General features: G+C 45.8%; 1 protein-coding gene across 1 annotated transcript in view; it reads right to left on the bottom strand.

Moving 5' to 3' along the window:
- Positions 1-8,710: 8,710 nt before the first annotated feature.
- ASPM (assembly factor for spindle microtubules) overlaps positions 8,711-22,168 on the bottom strand; it is a 453,390-nt gene continuing 439,932 nt past the window's right edge. The window contains exons 30-31 of the mRNA XM_078644067.1: positions 9,219-9,783; positions 8,711-9,120 (exon numbers count right to left, since the gene is read on the bottom strand). Coding sequence (XP_078500193.1) covers positions 9,681-9,783 — 103 coding nt within the window. The 3' untranslated portion in view covers positions 8,711-9,120; positions 9,219-9,680. The remainder of the gene's footprint in view (positions 9,121-9,218; positions 9,784-22,168) is intronic.

Genomic DNA, 22,168 nt, shown 5'->3' with positions numbered 1-22,168 from the left:
CCTGGTCCTGTTCCTCGGTGACTTCGGCGATCTCCTCTTCCTCCTCGACCGGCTCCATCACCGGTGGCTTGGTCTTGTGAGGGATCGTGAAGGCTTTCATCTTTGCGTCGAAATCTTTCTTCCGCTGCATGATGTTCTCCATTTCTGCCTCGAGGCGCCTTCTCTTCTTTTCCATCTCGGCCGCGTGTTCCGCGTCGGATGGGTCGGCCGCTTTCTTCGGCGGAAGGCTCGTCTCCGTGCCTCTCGGAGTCGAAGTTTTCGACGTCGAACCGGATTTCGGTTCTCTGGTCGTCGTCGTCAGTTTTGGGTCTTTTTCCCTCGGCGTCGATCGATCCTTTTCGGGGACGATTTTCGACGTTTTGTGCTGATCAGCAGCTCTCGGCGCCGGGGACTCCTTCTCAGAGGATCCGCTGGGCCTGGGAGTAGTCGCGGACGCCGCCTTTTTTGGCGTCGGCGCTTTCGGGGTCTTGCCCTCGATCTTTCTAGACTCAGAGTCTCTCGGGTTCTTGGGGGCCGAAGAGTCTCCTACCTTGTCAGAAGTCTTCGTGTAATCGGTCTCTACGACCGTGTAGCTGTCGTCTTCGGCGGCAGCGTTGTCTTCTTCCTCGGAGGACATCCCCAGCTCGTAGAGTGACGGAGTCGGGGCCTTCCCCTGCAGGGCGGCGTGTGCTACCCTCTGCCTCTCTCTCACACGAAGGGTCTTCGGGGTGAAGGCGGAACAGGCGTTGCAGTCTCCGCTTTCGTGGTCCACCGGTAGGCAAAGATTGCATACCGGGTGCTGGTCCTTCTGCGCGTACTTGTGGTGGCAGTTACGGCAGAACTTGAACGGCGTGTTGTCCATCCTCGAGCGCCCAGGGCCTCTCTGGTCGCGTGTTCGTCGACGGTCGTCGAAGATCTCGATGGAAAACGCCTTATCCTTGCTGGTTACTCGTCGATGAAGTCCCCTGGAGTCTTCAGATGACTTCTCCTCGTCTTTTCTGTATTTTCTTTCTTCTTTCTCCAAAAATGTCTGGAGCCCAAACGGGAACGATCCAGACCCGACCGCGGAAAAAAAGAATCTGAAGATGGCGCCCAAGAGTGGGAGCTTCCACAGGAAGCATGCCGACGTCACCGGAAATACACCCAAGGGGGTGTGACGCCGACGCCCACCTGGGCTAAGAAAAAAAAAAAAAAAAACAAAGAAAAGACTACGAATCCGGACCCAACCACAAGACCGCGGAATAATGCACAGCATAGTGAATCCAGAAAGATTCACGCTGCAAAACTTCCTCTTAAGAGGCGATGGTTAACTGTTTTGTTTGGGGCTCTGGCCCAGTTCAGAATACAAGGGCCTCAATAGGACCACCGGAGCCCAGTCACAAGTCTTCCCACCCCCCTGGAGGGGCGAACTCGGGGCCTCCTCCGGCCTTCCGCCCTCCTCCCCAGGGGGTAGGGGTTTTACCTGGGCCTTCGGCTCCCACGGGAGCCCTTGCGGAGAGTTCGGCAGGAAGGGAGGGCTTCGGCCCTCCGGCAGGCCACTCGCAGCCGGACGCTGCTGGATGATGGTCAGGAGGGTGGCTCGCGCTCTCTTGCAGGTGGGAGCTCCCTCGCTCCTCTGGGGCCCTCCGGTCGCAATGCGGACTCCCCCCGGGATGTCCTGGGGATTCTGGCGCTTCTCCCCCTCCCACTCCTTCCGGCGTAGATTCAGTCAGGAATGGCTCCGCTGTGAGGCAGCGCCGGGCGCGAGTTGCGGCCGGGATGGCCTATGGCAGTGGGGGTGCGGCCAATGACGTGTCTGGGCGCCCCCGTCATGTGAGGAGGGTATGCCCGGACCCCTAGGCCAAACGCGGCCTACCCCAATACGGCGGCGGCCCTCTCCTGGCTCCGGGGGCCGCCGCGGGGGCTTCTCAGCAGGGCGCTGAGGTCGCGATGGTGAGGTCGGCAGCGCTCTCAGGGACCGTAGCACTTTACAGGTTCAGCGCTTGGACAATCCACGATGGGGCACAACACGGCAGGTTTGGAACTAGCGCGCCGATCATACAGCACTTTGGCGCTCACAGTCAGCGGGTCAGAAGACTAGCGCTGCACAGGGAGAGAGCGTTCGACAGCCAATTCTCTTCAGACAGCAGTTCAAGATGGGGCCAGCGCTCAGCTTTAGTAAAGGGGGATCAGTCAGGACAGCGCTGGGAGCCCAGGTGGAGGAAAGGGGCACAGTAGTGTCACAGCCCAGCACCTGGTGGTTCAAGGAAGTAGTCTTCTCGGCGCCTGGTGGTTCTTGCGCCCTTAGGGGGGTAAATTCTTGAAAGGGGGGGGTGTTGAGTTGAGGTCTGCTGACAGGATTCTTCAGCAGGTCACTGCAGATGGTCCCTGGGTTCCCCTCCCGCTGGGCCAGATCAGTGGGCTAGATCAGTGTTCCTCACACAGCTTGGTGGGCAGCGCCTAAACCCTGTCACCCCCAGTGGTATAGGTTCCTGACTAGGCCCTAGCGCCCAAGTCTCCTGCGTAGGTTCCCCCCAGGTCAGTGATCCCTCAATCTGACTAGAAAGTTACCCTCCCTTTCCTTTTATAGCGACAGTTGGCAGGAGCAGTTGGTGTCCACTCCCCTATTCTGGAAGGTTCCAGGAGCTTCCCTCATTCTAGCTATGGGCAGCCTGGCATTGCAACATTGTTTAATGGTTCCAGCCAGCTCCTGGCTACTAGAGTGCGCCTAAAAAGACCACACTGCAGTAGCAGGGGTCAGTGGCAACCATATTAGGGGAAGAGAGCACCTGCTCCTTAGCATTGATAAGCAATGGGAAGGTGCCCAGAGACCTAAGGCCAACCAAAAGTAGGTGGGAAAATGGGGCCAAGGCGAAAAAAATGGGGAAAGACCACCCTAAGGCTGACAGGTCTAACAAATGCATGTTAACATCATCCCCAATATTTATCAGCAGAGGCATACTGAAAAATATTTTATTCTTTGAATGGATGTTGTCAATGACAGTTTCTCTTGCCTTTCTGATGTGGGGCAGGCCCTGTTGGTTACAGTATCTAGTGTTGCCCCCAAAATGGTCTGGTCCTTGATGGTTGTGGGCTTGAGTTTCTCCAATTCAGACCTAGCTCACAAAACCGGGTTATGCAAGTGTTGGTTGGGCTCGGTGCTGCTTGATTGGAATGTGCCTTGACGAGCCAGTTGTATAAGTTCGGGAACACTTGGTGTTTTTGTTTCCTTAAGAAGGCTGCTAACGCAGCCGGACACCTCGTAAATATACCCTGGGGGGTGACTTCAGAACAAAAAGAAGAAACTTAAACTGGTAGTGGTTGGCGGCTACTGTGATCCTTAGGAATCTTCTGGGGGACGGATGGATGGGGATGTAGAGATAAGCAACCTGCAGGACGAGGGTTGACATATAACCTCCGTGGTTTAGATGCAGGAGCATATCTTTTAAAGTTGCCATGGGGAATGATTGTTTTTGGAGATACTTGTTGAGATCTTTGAAATTGAGGATATGCCACCATTCCTTCCACTTTTTGCGAATTAAGAAGAAACTGGAAGAGAATCCATTTCCTTGCTGCAAAAGAGGAACCCTCTCTATCGCTGCCTTCCGGAGCATGGTCTTGATCTCTAATTTGAGATGGTGCAGATGCTTGGGAATGGAGGTAGGTAGTGGGTTCGAACGTGGGTTCTGGACAAATTCTAGGTTGTGGCTGAATTGAACAAGGTCTGGGACATATTGATCTGATGTTACCTCTTGCCAACGTCGGATGAACTGGGATACTCTTCCTGCTAGTCTGACAGGTGAGGACGGAGGGGTACCCAGAGCCCGTGACAGTTCATTTGCGATGACAAGTGTTCTTCCCTGATGTGCTGCTCTTCCTCTAGGCAGAGGCCTGCTGTAGGCCGCTTGAAGTGGCTTCCTCTGAGCATATTATGGCCAAAACTGCTGGGAGGTAGATGAGTAAGAGGGATACTGCTATTGATGTTAGCCTCCTCTATATGAAGGCTAGCGTGTTCCTCTGGTGCCCCGAAAGTGTATCTTTTAGAATTTTTAAAGGGTCTGCAGCGATGTAGGGCTTCATCGACATGCTTGTCGAACAAGGCCTCTCAGTCAAAGGAAAGATCTAAGAATGTATTCTGAACTGTAGGAAAGTAGGATCTGCTACCTATGGTTACCCACACTTTTTGCTTGATGTTACACGGTTTGGACTGGTCTGACTGGGATCCTGCTAATCAGGACCCAAGTCTGTCTGCTTTCTCCCTAAACTGTAATGCCATGTACTTAGGTAGACTCCAGATTGGATACTGAGGTACCCTAGTCAGTCCTTAGTACACTGTACACATGTACCCAGGGCATAGGTACCCCAGAGGTCTCCCATGGGCTGAAGCATCTATTATGCCACCCATGAGAGGCCATGCAAAATGGAACTACAGGCCTGCCATTGCACCCTGTGCAAGATGGTGCATGCACCACTTACCTTGTATATAGGTTTACTATATCTATAGGTCCCTAGACTTAAAACCTATCAATCACCACTCTAGCAGGCCTTGACAATCCTGAAGGCAGGGTGCTGGGTTTTACGTGAGATGGTGACCCTGCATGAGAAGAGTACCCCTGCAGCCTTCGGAGACGATCCTTCCAGGTTGTCTGTGAAGCAGCCAGACATTTAGGTAGAGGTGCATTATATGCTCGCGTAAAACTCTCTCTCGAAAACGGCTGCAAAAAAACAAGTCATATTTGGTATCAAATACCTTGGAATCATACCTCCACATCGTTAACTAGTGTGTGAGGTATGATTCCACCCTTCTGAAGTGAGCTTCGTGGGGTCCCTGGTCTTCCCGGTACAAGCCTTCTTGACCTAGAAAGCACAAAATGGTCGCTGCCGACCAGAGACATTTCTGCCCTCCTGCTGTTGAGCCAAGCTCGAGCAGGGGAAGGCAGCACAATAGGCATCCTGTCACAGAGTGGTGTGACCACCTCCCAGATAGGATTTAGTGTATTGGGGCTGGCTGGGTGCACTTCCAAAGTGCCTGAGAGTCTGCATGAGGGTCACATTTGGTGTCCCTGTGCATAGTCCAGTTCAAACCAGTCCTGGGAGCATTTGGCTCCTGCTCTGGCACAAAACTGGACAAAGGACAGGGGAGTATCTCCCCACTGTCCTGACCAACCCCTAGGAGGGTCCCCATAATCTGTCCAACCCTCTCGCAAGGGTACAAAAGGGCTTACCTTACTGTAGGACCCTAGATACGACGTGGACAAGAATCTGATAAAGAAACTACTGACCTTCGACTGTCTGGACACTCTGGACTTCGACTGGTCCAGACTTTGTCTCCCTCTCTGTCCAAAGAAAGTGGAGTGGGCCATTGCTAGCCCCAACCTCTGCGCACATTTAGTTGAAAGGACTTTGGCCTCCTCCCACTCTGTGCCCTGCAAGCTGTTACTTTGTGAAATTGCTACAGGTCCCCTCGCGACTCCTGTACCTTCGGTCTGTGGCTCCATTTATGGTACAACACTGCTTATCTTGGGCTCCCCTGGTTGCTCTATGCCTGCCCTGGCTCCTCTTGCTGTGGTGAGTTGCCTGGTCCTTGCTGGGCCAGACTGTAACCTTCTTTGACCCTCTTTGTGGGTTGCCGCTGCCAAGGCTTGTTGGTGTTCCCACCGGACACAGACCCCTCAGAACTCGACATCCTTCGCGGGACAGCTCATATCCGGCTCCTGGTCGTCCTCGACGTCTCCTGGCCCCTGCAGCTGTAGAGTCAAGGTCGCCATCATCCCACCTGAAGCACCAGACATTGGTAGGCATTCGTTTACCAAGCCCCCATCCATTCCTGAGTTACCCATACTCTGCCCCCTCTGCTTTCAGGGTCCTTCCATCAAGAATCCTTCTGTGGGTTCCACCAGACACTTCTTCTTTCCAGCAGTGGCATTTCTTTAAAAACTCCCATTGAGATCAATGGCGGTTTCCAATCCCACTTCGTCCCTATGCAACCGGCTTCCCTGGGATAGGTAACTCTGGTACATCGGTATCCACTGGTGTGGTGGCTCTCCAACCTTCCAAGTTCCAAAGGGTTTTTTCTTAATGCCCTGGGAAGTGTCCTTAAACTCTAAAACTACAACCGCGATTCTCCCATTGAGTTGTACGTAGCACTCGGTCCTGTGTTTTCACACTGCACCTATCCTCCGTGGGGTCCCCTTTACTCACCTTAGGTGGTTACTTGGGGTCCCAGCAATTCTACTTCCTCTAGACACTATCTTGACTCGAGTCAAGGTTCTTATACCACTATTTTAGTATATGGTTTGGTCTCCCCCTAGGGCCCACTGTGTATTAGTGCTACTCACGATTGTTTCTGTGCTACAATATTGTGTACTTTGTGTTTATCCGCATGTAGCAGATACAGTGAGGTATCTAAGGTATGTTATAATAATAAATACATATTTTTGTAACTACTGTGTGGTTCTCCTTTCATTTAACAATACCATAAGGTTGCATTCTGGTAAAATAAGCTGCTTAACTTTCCTTCAAGACTAAGCCTGAAGGCTGCTTTCCACAGCTACCACTTGGATGGATAGCTTTCTAAGGTTATCTTTGACCTCATAAATCACCATGAGGGTTGTTTGGACTGGTGCAAGGTGCCCACTTTAATTGGTGGACATCATATACCAGGCCAACTTCTCACATGTACCTTACGCCCAAAGGACATAGCTTTGAGCCAACCTTGCCTTCTGAGCACTCCAGAGCCTGCAAGCTGCCTAAAAGCAGTTGTGGGGATATCCATGGCACAGTCTATGATCTCTGCGAATGTTGGCTCCCCGTCCTGCAACATTTTTTTTGCTTCCGTTTCCGCCTCTTGCGGAAGCGGATCTATATACGGGGTGGTGTCAGCCCATAGCTGCCGATCACACCTCCCCAAAACAGCCTTCTAAGTTACCGCTTTGTCAGTCCCAACATTGATGAAAAACGCTTGCCAATATTATTCCAGCGTCTGCCCTGCTTGTCCGGAGGCGCAGAGATCAGAGTGGAGGGGTTCTTCGATCTTCTCTGGGCTGCCTGCATAATTACAGAGTCCGGCTTTGGATGGCCAGTCAAACAAGCCGGGGCGGCCTCAGGGGCTTTATATTTCTTGTTGAGACGCGGAAGAACCGCTGTTACTATAGCCAGATGTTTCATGGCTTTCAAGCCCTCTTCCCAAATATAGCTGAGCATGGGACTGGACCTTACGAATTTTTTGGAAAGGCTCCTTAAAGTCTTATAAACAGCAGACCATCTGCTTGGTGGGCACGGGAGGGTACATCTCTTAGCTGCCCTTTCTAACAAAATATGAAACTCCCCCAATATCCTCCAGTGGTGAGTCCTCTGGGGTGGGTGATGGAGATGATGGTGCAGGGATGAGGTAGTCATCCCATTCTGTCCTGGCAGCGTGGAGCTCACCTTTCTCTCACTCATCAGAGGTATCTGGATCACGGAGCAGGGTTGTCCGGGTGTATGCCTTACTGGGATACGCAATGACGTAGGTCTTTGTGCTGAGTGGATGGCTGAGTAGTGGGTGATCTGGCAGGTGTAGATGCCTGTTGCACATCAGCTATAGAAGGGGGAAACCACTTTCTATAATCTGCAGCCATGGACTGCAAATCAGAAACCAGACGAGGAGATTTTGAAGGACGGCAGCCTTTGTAAAACCCATGATTGGTCTTTTAGGAGTCTTTTCTTGGCTGCTACTATGAGGACCAAGAATTGGGTGATCTCTCCCTCTTATGAGATCTTTTAGAGAACGAAGAAGAGTCCTCACTATTGCAGTCTGACACTGGCTCTTTTCTAGTTTTGAGTTTGTGAAGCCAGATTTGCAGCCTTCCTTCGCAATTCTTTAAGTTTTTGGATGGAAAGGTACAACATACCTTACAGTACTAGGCCAAATGATCCTGGTAAATGCAATCTTGGTGTGGGACTTCAGAGTGAAGCCTCTTTTTCCCGCAGGAATTGCAGGACCTAAAGAGACTTTTTGTTCTTGTCTGACATGATGTTAAAATAAAGACTTAGTCAAATCTGTGGATAACAGGAAAATCTCCCACAGCACCAAAATATGGGAAATATTCTGAGAGTAGGAAAAATAACTGAGCAGAGCTCAGTGGAAACTCCCGAGCACAGCGTGCAATAGAAAATCTGAGGGAATGGAACTCTCAGGATTGTTCGAGAGATCAGGGCAGGGAACGGCAGCCTGATCGACTGAAGTATAAGTTTGGTCTCTTTTTTAAATGGACTATGATAGGTTGCAAAATTGAAGGGCCTAAGACCTTCAGGCAATATCTTTAACATTGTATTACTATTGCATGGTACCGGGGACTCCCATCCCAATGACGGAGAATGCTTCAAGCATGTGAATCTATGAAAGTTCCAATACTGGAGTAAATATTATACTTCCGGCTAGGGTATTTCCATGTGATTGGGTTTCAACTGTGTGCAATAAAGAATGATGAACAGGGGGACACTTTTGTTCCCCTTCAGTGAGTAGTCCATTCTATTCTTAACACTTGTATTTGCGGGGTGGAGTAGGGAGCTCTGCACAAACTTAAGTGCGTTTGTATCTGAATGTTTGATAGGTGCTTTGAGTGTGGTATCATAGTAAGGGAGTCATGTGTGCTGCTTCAGTTCCAGCTAGTTTCTCTTCTTCAAAGAGGGCTGTTTAAATGCAATGGGCTGCTCCCATTCGATGACTCAGTTTTTTTTAATTCACAGAAAAAACTGCTTCACACAAATATGAAAGGCACAAAATTTAATATATTTAATTAATCAAATGGCACAATAACAAAGTAAAAGGTCAGACTGTAAAAATAGATTTCAAACGACAGTTACATATACATTTATAGTCAGTGTTGATTAGCATCAGAGCAAGCAACACCAAAAAAGCAAGAGGAATTTGAGGAACTGTAAATTATGAGCTGCAAGGAGGAATTGCAAAGCAAATAATGTGAAGAATGATGGAGAGTGATAAGATGGATAGATTTGAGGGGTGAGACATACATAAAGTAAAATTCTTGTGTGAAACAGGAAAGCAACATAACCAAGACATAAGGGTAGATGTGAGTTTTGTACATGTGCTAATAAAATTTATACTAAAATATGTTACAGGTCTAGTAATGTGTGTATTTCCAGCTGTGCATTTGAATACTGTTGGATGCTAGAGACGTCAATTCCGCTGGTGTGTACATGTCCATTTGGATAAGTTATATATACCGTGTCAGAAGTGCATGATATTATGTGCCCACACCATATATCTTGTGTACCACTTATGAAATGGTTTCCCAAGAACCACTTCTGTTGACACACATTGGCAACTGTGCATGTTGTTAATCTATTTGCAAATATATTTTATTTATAGTACACAAAACCATTTTTGTGACATTTTTCTAAAAAGGACACCTATGATTTGATATACTATTGTGCATATACGGTTACAAAGAAAAAATTGTTCAACAATCATATAGCAATAGGCATTCCCGTCATTGTACTTTATTGTACTATTTCATAATACAAATAAAAAAATCTGTACATTTATAAGGAAAAACACTGATTTAAATTATTATTATAACAGTGTAATATAAGAGAAATAGGACATTAAAAAAGTTGACTGCAGTGGGAGAGATCTATTTACAAGTTCATTTGTTCTTTTACACATAGGAAATATTTACAACGTACATTAACACAGAGACTCTGTACAATATCTACATCTATCGTGTAATACTGAGTGTATCCATCACCATTTCAATAGCCTTAAGTGGATCCTCAATTTCCTTTACGTTGTCTTTCCTTAGAATCCAGTCAGGTTTAATTCTGTGGCAAAAGGAACATAGACATTTAGTTAAGTGCAGCCGCTCAGAGGTACAGACAAACTAGAATGGAGAACAATTATTTGTACATTTATTTATATTTTACAATATTTATAAATTGCTAAGCATTGCCTTTTGGTCACTGAGGATCGCAGACCTGGCACTCATTATAGATTTACTTACACCAAAGAATTGTCGCACTTGGAAGCATACTACTATTTGGCTATCAATGTGGGGTTGAACCTAGGAAAAGACTGAATTGTAAAAGTATGTGGAAAATGGGAGGTTGTAAGAGGTATTGTAGAGGAGGGCTCATCCTCCCCCTCTATAAATGTACACCAAAACAGGAGCCCCACTCATACACGTGGGCTAAATTCCCCCAGGGTAAAAAAAAGCAAAAACTTTTTTCCCCTCACCCACCTGTGCTGTCCCTTGGTGGCAAGCTTTATCATATGGTTCTTCCCCTTCCACTGCAGAGCAGGGTGTGCTGTGACCAATGGGTTACACTGTGCACTGTGTTGGAATAGACCCTCCTAAATGATGGAAGATGGGTTTTTCCTACCAGTCAGGTTTCAACCTTAAAAATCCCACTAACGCCTATGTTTTAGTCTATTCTCCAGGCGGTAGGATTAAAATTCGGAAAGACAAAGGTAGAAAGTGAAACATGGATTTAATGACCCTACTTTCTTTCTAATTCGGTCCACGTGTTTCTGCCACCCTCCACTATAGCTTTCATCAGGACCACGTATCTACTACCTGGGACCACTCCTAATTATCAGTGCAAAGTGTTATGACAACCACTCTGCAAGCAAACTAAAAAAAGAATACACCTACTTGGTGTGTTTCGTTCCATAATATCTGAAACATAAAGAAGGAGAAATTAGCCTGCAAGAGTGGAGGGCACATTGTAAGGGCTGTACGCTTCACAATAACATTAGTGAGGTTATGGTTGTTTAAACGTTACACCCTGTTGTGCTTTTTCCGTAGCTTTTAAATGGTTCCTCAAAGTTAAGTGAATGTGGGAACCATGTGAGCACATCTAGCACATACGTTGATCATAAAACCCTGTGGGTCACATCCACAAAGAACATATACACTGAACAGTACAAACATAAGTGTAAAAATGACATTACATACATATAAAAGCACAAGTTGTGCTTCATAGGTATCTCGGTGATGACACCAGCCTGTAATTACACTCGGCATATATAGAGAGGCAGAAATAATGGCTAAGTATCAATATTCGCAGTTCTGCATGGAGGATTCCATCGGCTATGCTGTACTTCATCACCTAGGATCACATCACCGGTACCTGCATGTTACCTGTGATACCCAATCTACGGGCTTTTTAAATGCGGTGTCAATGCAGAATGTGCAAGTCACGTTCACCCACCGCTGAGGATGTCTGGTGCCGGGGGACTGGTCCATGCACCCATTACTAATGGCCGCTTAGAAAGGAACCAGTTCCTGGTACCGTTTAAGCTTTGCCTAACCATGTGCACACATAGCGCATGCACACAAGAACGCGCACCCAGCCAAAATGGCAGTTGCTCAATGGACCATTTCCTAGGTCAGTCATAGGCTTTGTTATACAGCTAGCAGAGGAGGATTAAATGGAAGGAAAAAGGGAGAGGAAAAAAAAGGAGGGGTTTTGGTCACTTGTTTTTTTTTTGCTAACAATGCGGTTAGTCTAAGGATTCCCATTGCGGTTATCCAAAAATGGTATTAGTATGAACAATATTGAAAAAATGTCTGGCTATACAAGAAAAAAAATGTAATAAAATAGTGATTAATAGTATGCTAATGGAAAAATATGTATATACTCAGGTGGTAAAATAGAATGATCCCTAAATCCAATAAAAATTGGAAATTAAAACAGTCAAAATTAAACCTGTGGATGAGTGAAGGTTCTTCATATTCTCCAAAAAACAGCGACACGTAGTGGTGGGTCATTCACGTTGAACCTCAAAGAGAGTGCATAAATGTGAAGGCTATTGTCATTTAGTTCTATAATAAATTGTGAATTGACCACATGGGATGCTGTCATTTAAACCTTCATTATGTGTGTTCAGCTTAAAAACCCAGCGTTGTTCTTTCCCTAATGACACCCTTTCACTAGCAGTTGTGTCGCCCACATTTCCCAGGACCACCCATTGATGGTCTAATACTGTGCGTCTTTTCTCTATGAAATGTGCTAATATCTTAGTAGTAGCCCGGCCACATCTCAGATTGCTGCGATGTTCCCCAATCCTGACTTTGACCTTACGTGTAGTAATTCTTATGTAGAGTAGGTGACATGGGCAGGTACACAACTCTGGGGGTGTTACAGTTCATGAACTGTCTAAGTTTAATTTGATATTGTTACTGAAATCAATAGATTTTGTGGGTCTTGTTAAATGGTATGGGCAGCATCCTCCACACAGATAGTATCCCACCTCCCTCAGGGGTATTCCTGTATCTGCGTGCTGTGGGTTTCTCATGTGTGGTGGTTTTGAGTTTCCCTTGCTCTGCTATAATGACCAGGTCCAGGAATACCAGTTCTGTGCAACTCAGAGTGGGTGAATTTTATAAGCTAATTCTGAGTGTTCAACCAAAACACAAAATTAGCAGCCGTAAATACAATGATCCCTCAAACTCAAAGAAATTGTGGGGGAGAGCCCACTTGCAAAATTTCATTACCAGGTTTCTGGAGGTTTGGTAATCCCACTCAACTCAAACAATGCCTCTTCTACTACATTAAGTGTTTCTGATTAAGGAAGGCTCCTGTAAAGGTTTTACATGTCCAAACCCTTCAAAGGATGAGATGATGGATCAAACTCCAGTTCTCGTAGTAGGCATAGTACAGCTGTAGCATCTTTAAAGTAAGTACTAGTGCTCTGAACAATTGGTCTCAAAAATGAGTTTGCAAATTTTGATAGGGGTTCTAAGATTGAATCAATACCCAAAACAATTGGGCGTCCGGGGGACTTGGCCAGATTTTTACGGACCTTGGGAATTGTGTAGAAACAAGGGGTGACTGGTGATCTTTTAGTCAGAAATTCTGATTCCTTTCTAGTGAGCCAATCATATGCTAATGCATGTTCACTCATGCGGTCAATCTTTTGCTTAAGGAAATCAGCAGGTCTACTCTTAAAAGTTCATAGTTCCTTTTATCACTCTGTAAATATAGGCATTCATTATGATATTTTTCGGTGGACTCTATTATGATAGCCCCATCCTGGTCTGCTGGCTTTATAACTATGTTGTTGTCTAGTCCCATTTCTAGTCCCATTTCTCGAATGTCCTCAATTGCCTCTCTAGTTGTATTATGAAAAGTATTGATGAGGGTGGGGGTAACCTCTCCTATTTCCTTTAGTACAGCTTTCTCGAATGCATGTACTTCGACAGGGATATCTTTTGCTGGTGGGGTGAAAGTCGATTAGGGTTTTAGTCCTGTGTCTCCCTCCTTTCTCTCATCCCGTGGTTTTCCAATGAAAATTGTTTTTAGTTTAATATTTCTCATGAATTAAGTTATCTCACAATGGAGTTTGAATTGATAGAGCATTCCCGTGGGCACAAATCCAAGTCCTTTCTCTAGGGCCCTTGTTTGACGTCTGAGTGTTTTGTCTGATAGGTTTATGACGAGCTTGTCCGGTTGGTTGTCAGTCATGCTCCTTGTGGTTAACTCCCTGTTGTTCTGGTGGAGGTCCCCATTGGATTTGACTCCTCTTCCTCCCTCTGCTATTCACGTGACCTTGGTTTCCCAGGCCTTTGTTGATTGTAGAGGTGGTGGGTGGGATGACCGCAAGAGGGATTCTATTAGTCAAAAGGAGGAGGCATGTAGGGTGTAAGGCCTTAAGAAAATTGTGGTGGGTACATTGGGCAAACCTTGGTTTTGAACTTCAACCTTAAAAAAAACCTCTGACTCCTATCTTCCATTATTCTGATGGCTAAAATCCAACACAGTGCTCCCATGTAAACCATTGGTCACAGCACACCCCGTTCCGCAACGGAAAGAGAAGAACCCTATAATGAAGCATGCCCCAAAGGGGCAAACCTGATGAGTGAGGGTTACGCTATAAAAACCTTTTTGCATTTTACCCTGAGGGAAATTAGTACATGTGTTCTTGTTTTTTGGTGAATTGTAAAAGTAGCCAAAACAATTGCCAATAACGTTGACAGTGATGTAATCCATCCACTGAAGCTATAACACTGATGAGAAAAAAACATTTCGGTTAAGATAGTAGGAAAAGGGGTCAATGAAACCATTTCCCCTTCACTGGGCTTAAAGTTGCAAGCGTGGCATAAACAGTACTATTCGATCAAATATATATCCCAGATAATGGCACTGAAATTATGTACCAAATTATGTGGCAGGGTCAACTAAATTATACTAAGAAGAAATTAGCCGTGCAAATTATACATCTTATTAATTGACTAAATGCAAATTATTTAGCACACGTGGTAGCAATATTATGTAGCTATTTTAATATCTTCCATTTATACAAAAGTGATCAAAACATTACAGAAAATACATATATTTCATAAGATAAAAATCATTCAGCAGATCCCATTCAAATAGCTACTTATCAACAAAAAAACCACATTTCAATACCATTGTAAGGTCATACCTTTATTAGCCCTGGAAAACCCACAAAAATCTGGTCATCTACCCTGTAATCCTTAGTTCAATCTGTGTCTAGATTCATATAGACTAGATCTACAGTCTAGATCTATAGCAAAGAGCCCTCTTAGAGAACACTCCAATGAAACCTCTACTCCTACTCAGAGGGATGTCACAGAAACGAAATTGCAGAGTGTGGACACTGCAGTTCCACTGTAGCCTTGCTCCAGCTTACAGTGAGTGTGAAGCTCCAAGTTCTTGGTGGAGGAGATAAGATCTATCCAAGGCATGCACCACTGAGTGAAAAACTCTCAAACCACCTCAGAATGCCATTTGTGGTCCGCCAGATGACAACTGCTGAGATCATCATACCTGGCATTTAGGGACACAACCAAATGATTGGCTGTCTGTAATATTCCTTGGAGGTCGAGCTATCTCCATGGTTGCATCACTTCCTGGCACAGCACACCAGGCCCCACACTGCCACCTGTATTGTCCATCAGGACACGGTCCAGCTTCCCCTTGCATGGGAGAAAGGTCTACAGGGCCAAATGAACAACACACAGTTCTTAGATTGATATGGTCCCAATGCTCTACTAGAGCCAAAGGCCCCTGATTTCCTCCTCATCTAGGTGACCCTCACGTCAGAGAGGATGCATTTGTCAATACTGTGAGCTCTAGGTGGGGTAAGGAGAATAGCCCGCCATGGGTCAGGATGGTTTCTGTCACCCAGCACTAAAGGGCCACAACTACCACGTCTGAGATACGGATATTTTACAAGGACAAGGTAGAGGTTTCACAACATAGCCCATATGTGGCTACAAACACACAGAAACAGTATAGTGCAGCACAAGGCAAGGAAACCAAGAATCCTCAGAACTGTTGGTGCCGGAAAAGAGTATTAGCCCAACACAATGGGTTTGTAACCTGAATGTCCTGGACTTGCTGAAGGGGCAGAAATCACAAAAATGATGCTGCGGAATGGATCTAACAGTCTTTTATATTGGAAGGACACTTGAATGAATCCTTCACCAGGAGGGAAAACTCCTGAACCCTCTTGACATTTTAGGTTGTGCTTTTGTGTATAATTTGGATTTTTTGGGGCTTCTCCAAATAGTGTGTCATCCCAATTACACAGAGCCTCATCAGGACTGGGGTAACAACAAGAAAAACTGAAACTGTTCCGGCTCGTTGGAAGACCTGAGGACACCGGTTATCGGTTAACTAAAAAGGTCCCGGGAAAGGACATTTTTCATGGTATATCCTGTATGATTCCCAGAAGTTTTCCCTCCTGTTGTGTTGATGTAAATGGGCTATCTTCACTAATATGGATTGCAAAAGATAATTATCGCATTATAAAAAATCATGTTTTCCATCCAAAATAACGGGGTTAACACGAATTGTATATATTTGTGTAACAAATGTGTTTGTGATTGTTTTTGTATATTGAATTTCGTGTATGTATGTTGTATCTTGACTTTTAAAAAAAAAATTATAAATAGAAACACGACATTGGACCACATACTGGTATATGGGTTTTTTTTAATATACAAAGGAACTTTTGGGATATATATTCCTGGTGAAGGAATAATTCAAGTTTCCTTCCAATATAAAAGACAGTTAGAACTATTCCACTGCATCATTTTTTTGATTTCCCAGTGTTTCCATGCCCAGATGCAGGTGGGGTACTAGGGCAAACCCTTTTATTTTTAAAAGCAGGGGCACAAAGGCCTGAAAAGACACTATGTCCCGGATGGCCCCTATAAAGATACTCTCTATTCATTGCAGATGGGATTTTGGCTTTTTCCCTAGAACCGTAGGTGGGACAGCAGAGAGACAGTTGTCTGCAGGTGGTGCACAAATAACTGTGGTAAGTTCACTTTCAACAGTCTGTCATTAACCCCTTCCGTGCGGCCGCGATTCCCCCGTGTGCGGCAGCCGCACGAACAGGGCGGGGCCGTGACGAACCCCAGCCGTCATCAGCACACGAGCACCGTGGAGCGTGACGGCTGGGGTTCGTCACCAGCATGGAAGGGGTTAAGTAGAGGAATATGTGTATACCTGACATTTGACAATGGCCACAACAACCGGCATCATTTTTGTAAACACCCAGAGGGGTGAAAAGAAGGATGATAAACTGAACATGTTCAGTCCCCACCGCCAGATGAACGAGGCATCTTTGGTATTGCAGGACAGGCACATCAAAGGACACGTCCTGCAAGTCCAAGGGAACCAGCTGGTACCCAGATACAGGAGACAGAACATGGGTGAGAGTCAATTTCTTGGTACCTCTGGCCAACAGTGATCAAATATCAGAGATAAGAGTGGAGGCCTGATATGCAGAAATCTGAGCAAATAGAGGAGCAAGATGAGGGGGAGTGGACACAAAAGGTAGGCTGTAAATACGTTGAGCAACCGTCAGCACACAGTGGCCTGTGGTAACTGCTTGCTAGACAGGCAGATAAAACAAATCTAAAAAAAATATTCTGTCCCTCACCAGCTGTCTATGAACATTGAAGACAGAATCAGAGCATTTTCACTGCAGTCGCAGCAATGCAACTACAAAGAAGTTTGCAGTCCTTGTTGATACCCACGCCCTACACTGACACTGCATCCTCTGCCATCACAAAAGGGCTATATGGCTGTCTTTGGGAAAAGGGAAGACCAGATAGTGGTAGTCCCTGCGCTTGCAGAACTGCTGGTGGAATTGGTCAGCTTTAGTTAGCAAGGCCAAGGAACAGGTTGTAGTGCAGCTGGCTCTAGTGCAGAATCAGATTTTTCTCCAAAAAGCCTGAAGTCGTCAAATGGCATATCGATAAGGGATGCCTGATAATCTGCAGAAAATCCTGAGGCACACATCAATACATGCGGTCTGGTCACCACACTGGTGCTGTTGGCATATCCCAGCAACCTGCAATGTTCAGACTGGCTTGCAAAATGTAATTAGCCACATCCTATCCATAATGGATTGTTTGTGCAAATGTATTCCTGAATTTCTTGAGAACTGTGGGGAAAATCTTATCAGCCACATCCCGGAAAGTGTGTCGATAGTGTCCTAGTAGTCAGGCAGTGTTAAGGGACCTCAATACAAACTGACAGATGAGAAAAACTTTCCAAACACTTCAAATCGCATGGATTCTTGGCCGAGAGGCGGCAAAGGCATTAGTGTTAACATTGCTGGAAGCCTGAACCACCAATCTTTCAGTAGACTGGTTTTAGGTCAGAAACGAAGGCTCCCCAGGAGAAAGCCTATGAAGTATAGCTATTGGGCGACTCATTGGTGACAGAGCAAGGCTTAGACCACGTTGCAGTTAAAGCTTCTTTTATAGCCTCATTAAAGGGCAGCAGGGTTTTGTTAAGTTTCAGGCCCAGCCTACAGTTGCTACAGTGGGCAACTGAAGGCCCATCATTTCTGCAGCTCTGCAGGCTATATGTGCAGAAGGACCCCTCATCTCTGTAGTGGGTCCCTGTGGGGAGTCCAACTCTGTCTCAGGAGAGGTATACAGGGCATTCGCATTTTGAAAGTCCAAAAACATGCCTGAATCAGTATAATGAGGATGTGGGGGTTAATTATCGACTTCCTCGTCATCATGAGGAATGTTCTGATTGCCTTGGAGAGTGTCAGGGTCTAATCCAAAGAAAGTCTCTAGCATCAGCTAGTATGGCATCACAGTAGGGCCTGTGAATTCTCCCAGATCACAGGCTGTGGGTTTGTTATTCCATAGCGAGGCACTGACCAAGGTCGGTATGAAGCTGGCTCCGGGTCCGAACATAGGCATCGGAGTTTGGGTACGGAATCAGTGCCTCAGAAGTAATGTGGTCTTTCATGCTGCAGGTATGGTATTTGTATGCGGAAAAACGTCACATATTCCTAGCCAGCACTGTCCTATACCTGCATGAAGGACCACATTACTTCTTACTGATCTACTACTGGCCTTGGCTCCTGAGGCACTGATTCCGTACCCAAACTCCGATGCCTATGTTCGGACCCGGAGCCAGCTTCATACCGACCTCGGTCAGTGTCTCGCTATGGAATATGTGACGTTTTTCCGCATACAAATATCCTGCATACCATCACTCCGCAAAAATGATTCCGCAAATACTATCACTCCGAAAATTAACACAACGCAAGCTTTTACAACGAATATGCCTTTACCACGCATGCCTTTACAACGCAAAGGCATGCATGTTAAAGGTATACTCATTGTACAAGTTTTAAAGGTAAGTGAGTACCCTGCAAAAAACACTAACCTACACTATACAAACACTACCCTACACAACACCAACACCAAAACACTACCCAACACCACACTAACACTACCCTAAACCCTAAAACTCTACCTACACTACACAAACACTACACTACACCAACACTACCCTAAACCCTAAAACGCTACTCTAAACCCTAAAACACTACCCTACATTACACATACACTACCCTACACCACACTAACACTACCCTAAATCCTAAAACTCTACTTACACTACACCAACACTACCCTAAACCCTAAAACACTACCCTACATTACACATACACTACCATAAACCCTAAAAAACTACCCTATACTACAAAAAGACTACCCTACACTACACCCACAACACTACCCTAACCCCTAAAACACTACCCTACACTACACATACACTAACACGACCCTAAAACACTACCCTACACTACACATACACTACCCTACACAAACACAACCCTAAACCACTACCCTACGCTACACATACACTACCCTACACTACACAAACACAACCCTAAAACCTAAAACACTACCCCCTGCATGACCCTACACTACACAATCACTACAACACTACCCTAAACCGTAAAACACTACCCCCTGCATGACCCTACACTACACAAACACTACAACACTACCCTAAACCCTAAAACACTACCCCCAGCATGACCCTACACTACACAAACACTACAACACTACTCTAAACCCTAAAACACTACCCCCAGCATGACCCTACACTACAAAACACAACAACACTTCCCTAAACTCTAAAACTCTACCCCCAGCATGACCCTACACTACACAAACAACACCACTACCCTAAACCCTAAAACACTACCCCCCCCCGATTGACCCTACACTACACAAACACTACAACACTACCCTAAACCCTAAAACACTACCCCCAGCATGACCCTACACTACGCAAGCACTACAACACTACCCTAAACCCTATAACACTACCCCCAGCACGACCCTACACTACACAACCACCACAACAACTCTACACTAACACTACACTAGACAATCACTACCCCAGCACGACCCCACCCCTAAAAAATTAACCCAAACCCCCTTACCTCTCTCGTCGTCGTGGTTCAACACTCCTCCGGGTTCCATCTTCTTGAAGTCTATTATTTTTTCACAACGCATGTGCATTTACCATACATGCCTTTACAACGTAATTCGTTGTAAAGGCATGTGTGGTAAATGCAGCTGCGTTGTGAAAAAATGCGAAGTGATGGTATGCGAGGTCAATGACCTCGCGGAGTAATGGTATGCGGACTGAAAGTCCGCGGAAAAAAAGATTCGGAGTAACGGTGCCGTACCGCTGGCTAGTGGCCCAGCTGGAACCCAACAGGATCAGCAGGTGCCAGGGCATGCCCTGCCAGCAGAAGTATGACTGGCAGCCAGAGCGGATCAATGGTGCCCAAAGTTGCTCCAGAAACATCCTGAAGAGTTGCAGCATGGCCTCATTGAAAGCATCCATCTGTTGGGGTGGGAGGGTTTGATAAGAGTCCGGGAAACTCTGGGTACCTCATGATATGCTTCGAGTCAGGCTATGGGGGCAGAAGAGTCAGATCCTTCACGTGTTGGCTGCGTGACTTCTCCCAGGAGGGTGAAGAATCCGGTTTTAACATTTTTCTGCTTATAGCAAGACTGGTCTTTTAACTTACCAGAGAACAGTGACTTGGAGCGGAACATGAACCTAGAATGGGATTGAGTGAGAGGCTAGGAGTGTGGCCTGCCTAGCTTCTTATGTTCAGCGATATGAAGTTTTGCTTCCTGATGGCCTTCAGGTGCAGCAGGAAGCATTTTTGCAGGACTTCCAGGTATGCATGTATCCTAAGCACCACAGGCACACTTTGTAAGGGCCACTTTCTGACATCCGTTTCCTGAAGTTGTGGGACAATTTGAAGCCTGTGCTGTTCGAGGAAGACACTGTCAAGGTTCAGAAGATACATTGTAGGGCCGAATAAGACATTGACAAAAAGTTAGAGAGCTTGTGCTCCAGATCTGCATTGAAGGGTGTGGTTAAAAAAGAACAGATAACTGCACGCAGGGGTGGCGGCTATATATGGCTTTGTGCTTCATTTCACCTGGCACTCAGCAGCAAATTTTGGAGTTCTAGGTCCAGTCTGGTGACCTGTCTGAATTAAAAAAATTCAGGTATCTGCTATTTGAAGTATCCACCCACAGAATCTTTTTATTAGGCCAGTGAAAGGAGAGGTCAGAAGGGGCTACACAACTGACAAAGGAACAAGCACAAGCTGTAATAGTAATTTATAAAAGCATTTCCTCAGCTCCCTTCCACCGCCTTTCTATCCATCCATTGGAAGATTAACATGCATGTCAAATGTGAGGGGCTTGCCAGCTTACCATAAAAACATGCAAGGTCAGCAAAAGAGTTCCTTGAGAATTGCTTAGATTTTATTGGTTTCAAGCCTCAAATCAAATGCATGCTGATCTCTTCAAGGGGAAAGGGACGTTGCACTTTTCAAGATACATGAAACAACCCAATGGGGAACAGATCTAAACGTATTTCCCATAGAATGTGAGCCTCTATAAAACATAGGTGACTTCATGCATCAAAAAAAGGTTTCATTAAAACAAATTAAGGAGAAGATGATCTGGATCACCTGTTTAATAGGGAAAAAGAGGACCATTAGCATAAAAAACAGTATCTATGTTCATTTGAATCATATACATTTGAATCACTGCATAAGATTCTCTAGCAGGAAATATTAACCATTCTTACCCAGCAACAACATAGCCTTCCTCGTCAAGTGTACAACTCTGAAAGCCATCAATTTCAAGGACACAATGTTATGAGTGAAAGGGAAAGAAACTTAAATTCCAAACTGGACAGAACCCACAGATTGAGGTATTAAAGGTGGAGAAGCCTACTGGGACAAGACAACCTAATTAAGGTACAAGAATCATTGCCTCAGAGCTGCAACAGGTACCTCTCGAGGCAAAATAGATTCTACATAAATAGGTGTAAGAGGTAAATAGGCTACACATGTGAAAACAAGAGGGGATGAACATTAAAGAGGATTAATGACACTTGCTAGAAACCGGTAGCTGCAAACTAAGTTTCTTGCTCTTATACAGCATCTTTTATGATGGTCTAGCATCTGCCTTGACTAGGTCAATATGATCCTGCGAACATAACCAGCTCACAACATAGGAGGGCCTAATGCACCACAGTACCATGTTAAGCCACCTTGAAGAGAAGTACCAAAGTCCACCCTTTTGTCAAAACAGAAAATAACTACCTCCATGGGATCAGCAGCAAAGGGATCCCCCCACCCCACGGCAGTACTTGAATATTGGTCAATCAAATGATGTTTGGGTGTCATTTGAATCACTCAACACATGAGCATCAGAAAACATGACCACTGCAGCATGAATGCATCTGGGCCATTGTGGTATACAGATCTAGATCTGTTGAAAAAATGACTGCCCCAGTCTTTCAAGCACTGGACTTTCAGAGTACTAGGGACTGACAGGTGAAGGCCCTTGCTAGATGAGACAGGATCTAG

The sequence above is a fragment of the Lissotriton helveticus genome, chromosome 1_1 (assembly GCF_964261635.1).
Source record: "Lissotriton helveticus chromosome 1_1, aLisHel1.1, whole genome shotgun sequence".
NCBI classification, from domain to species: Eukaryota; Metazoa; Chordata; class Amphibia; order Caudata; family Salamandridae; genus Lissotriton; species Lissotriton helveticus.
The sequence above is the reverse complement of the archived record's forward strand: the minus strand, read 5'-3'. Positions and strand labels throughout refer to the sequence as shown.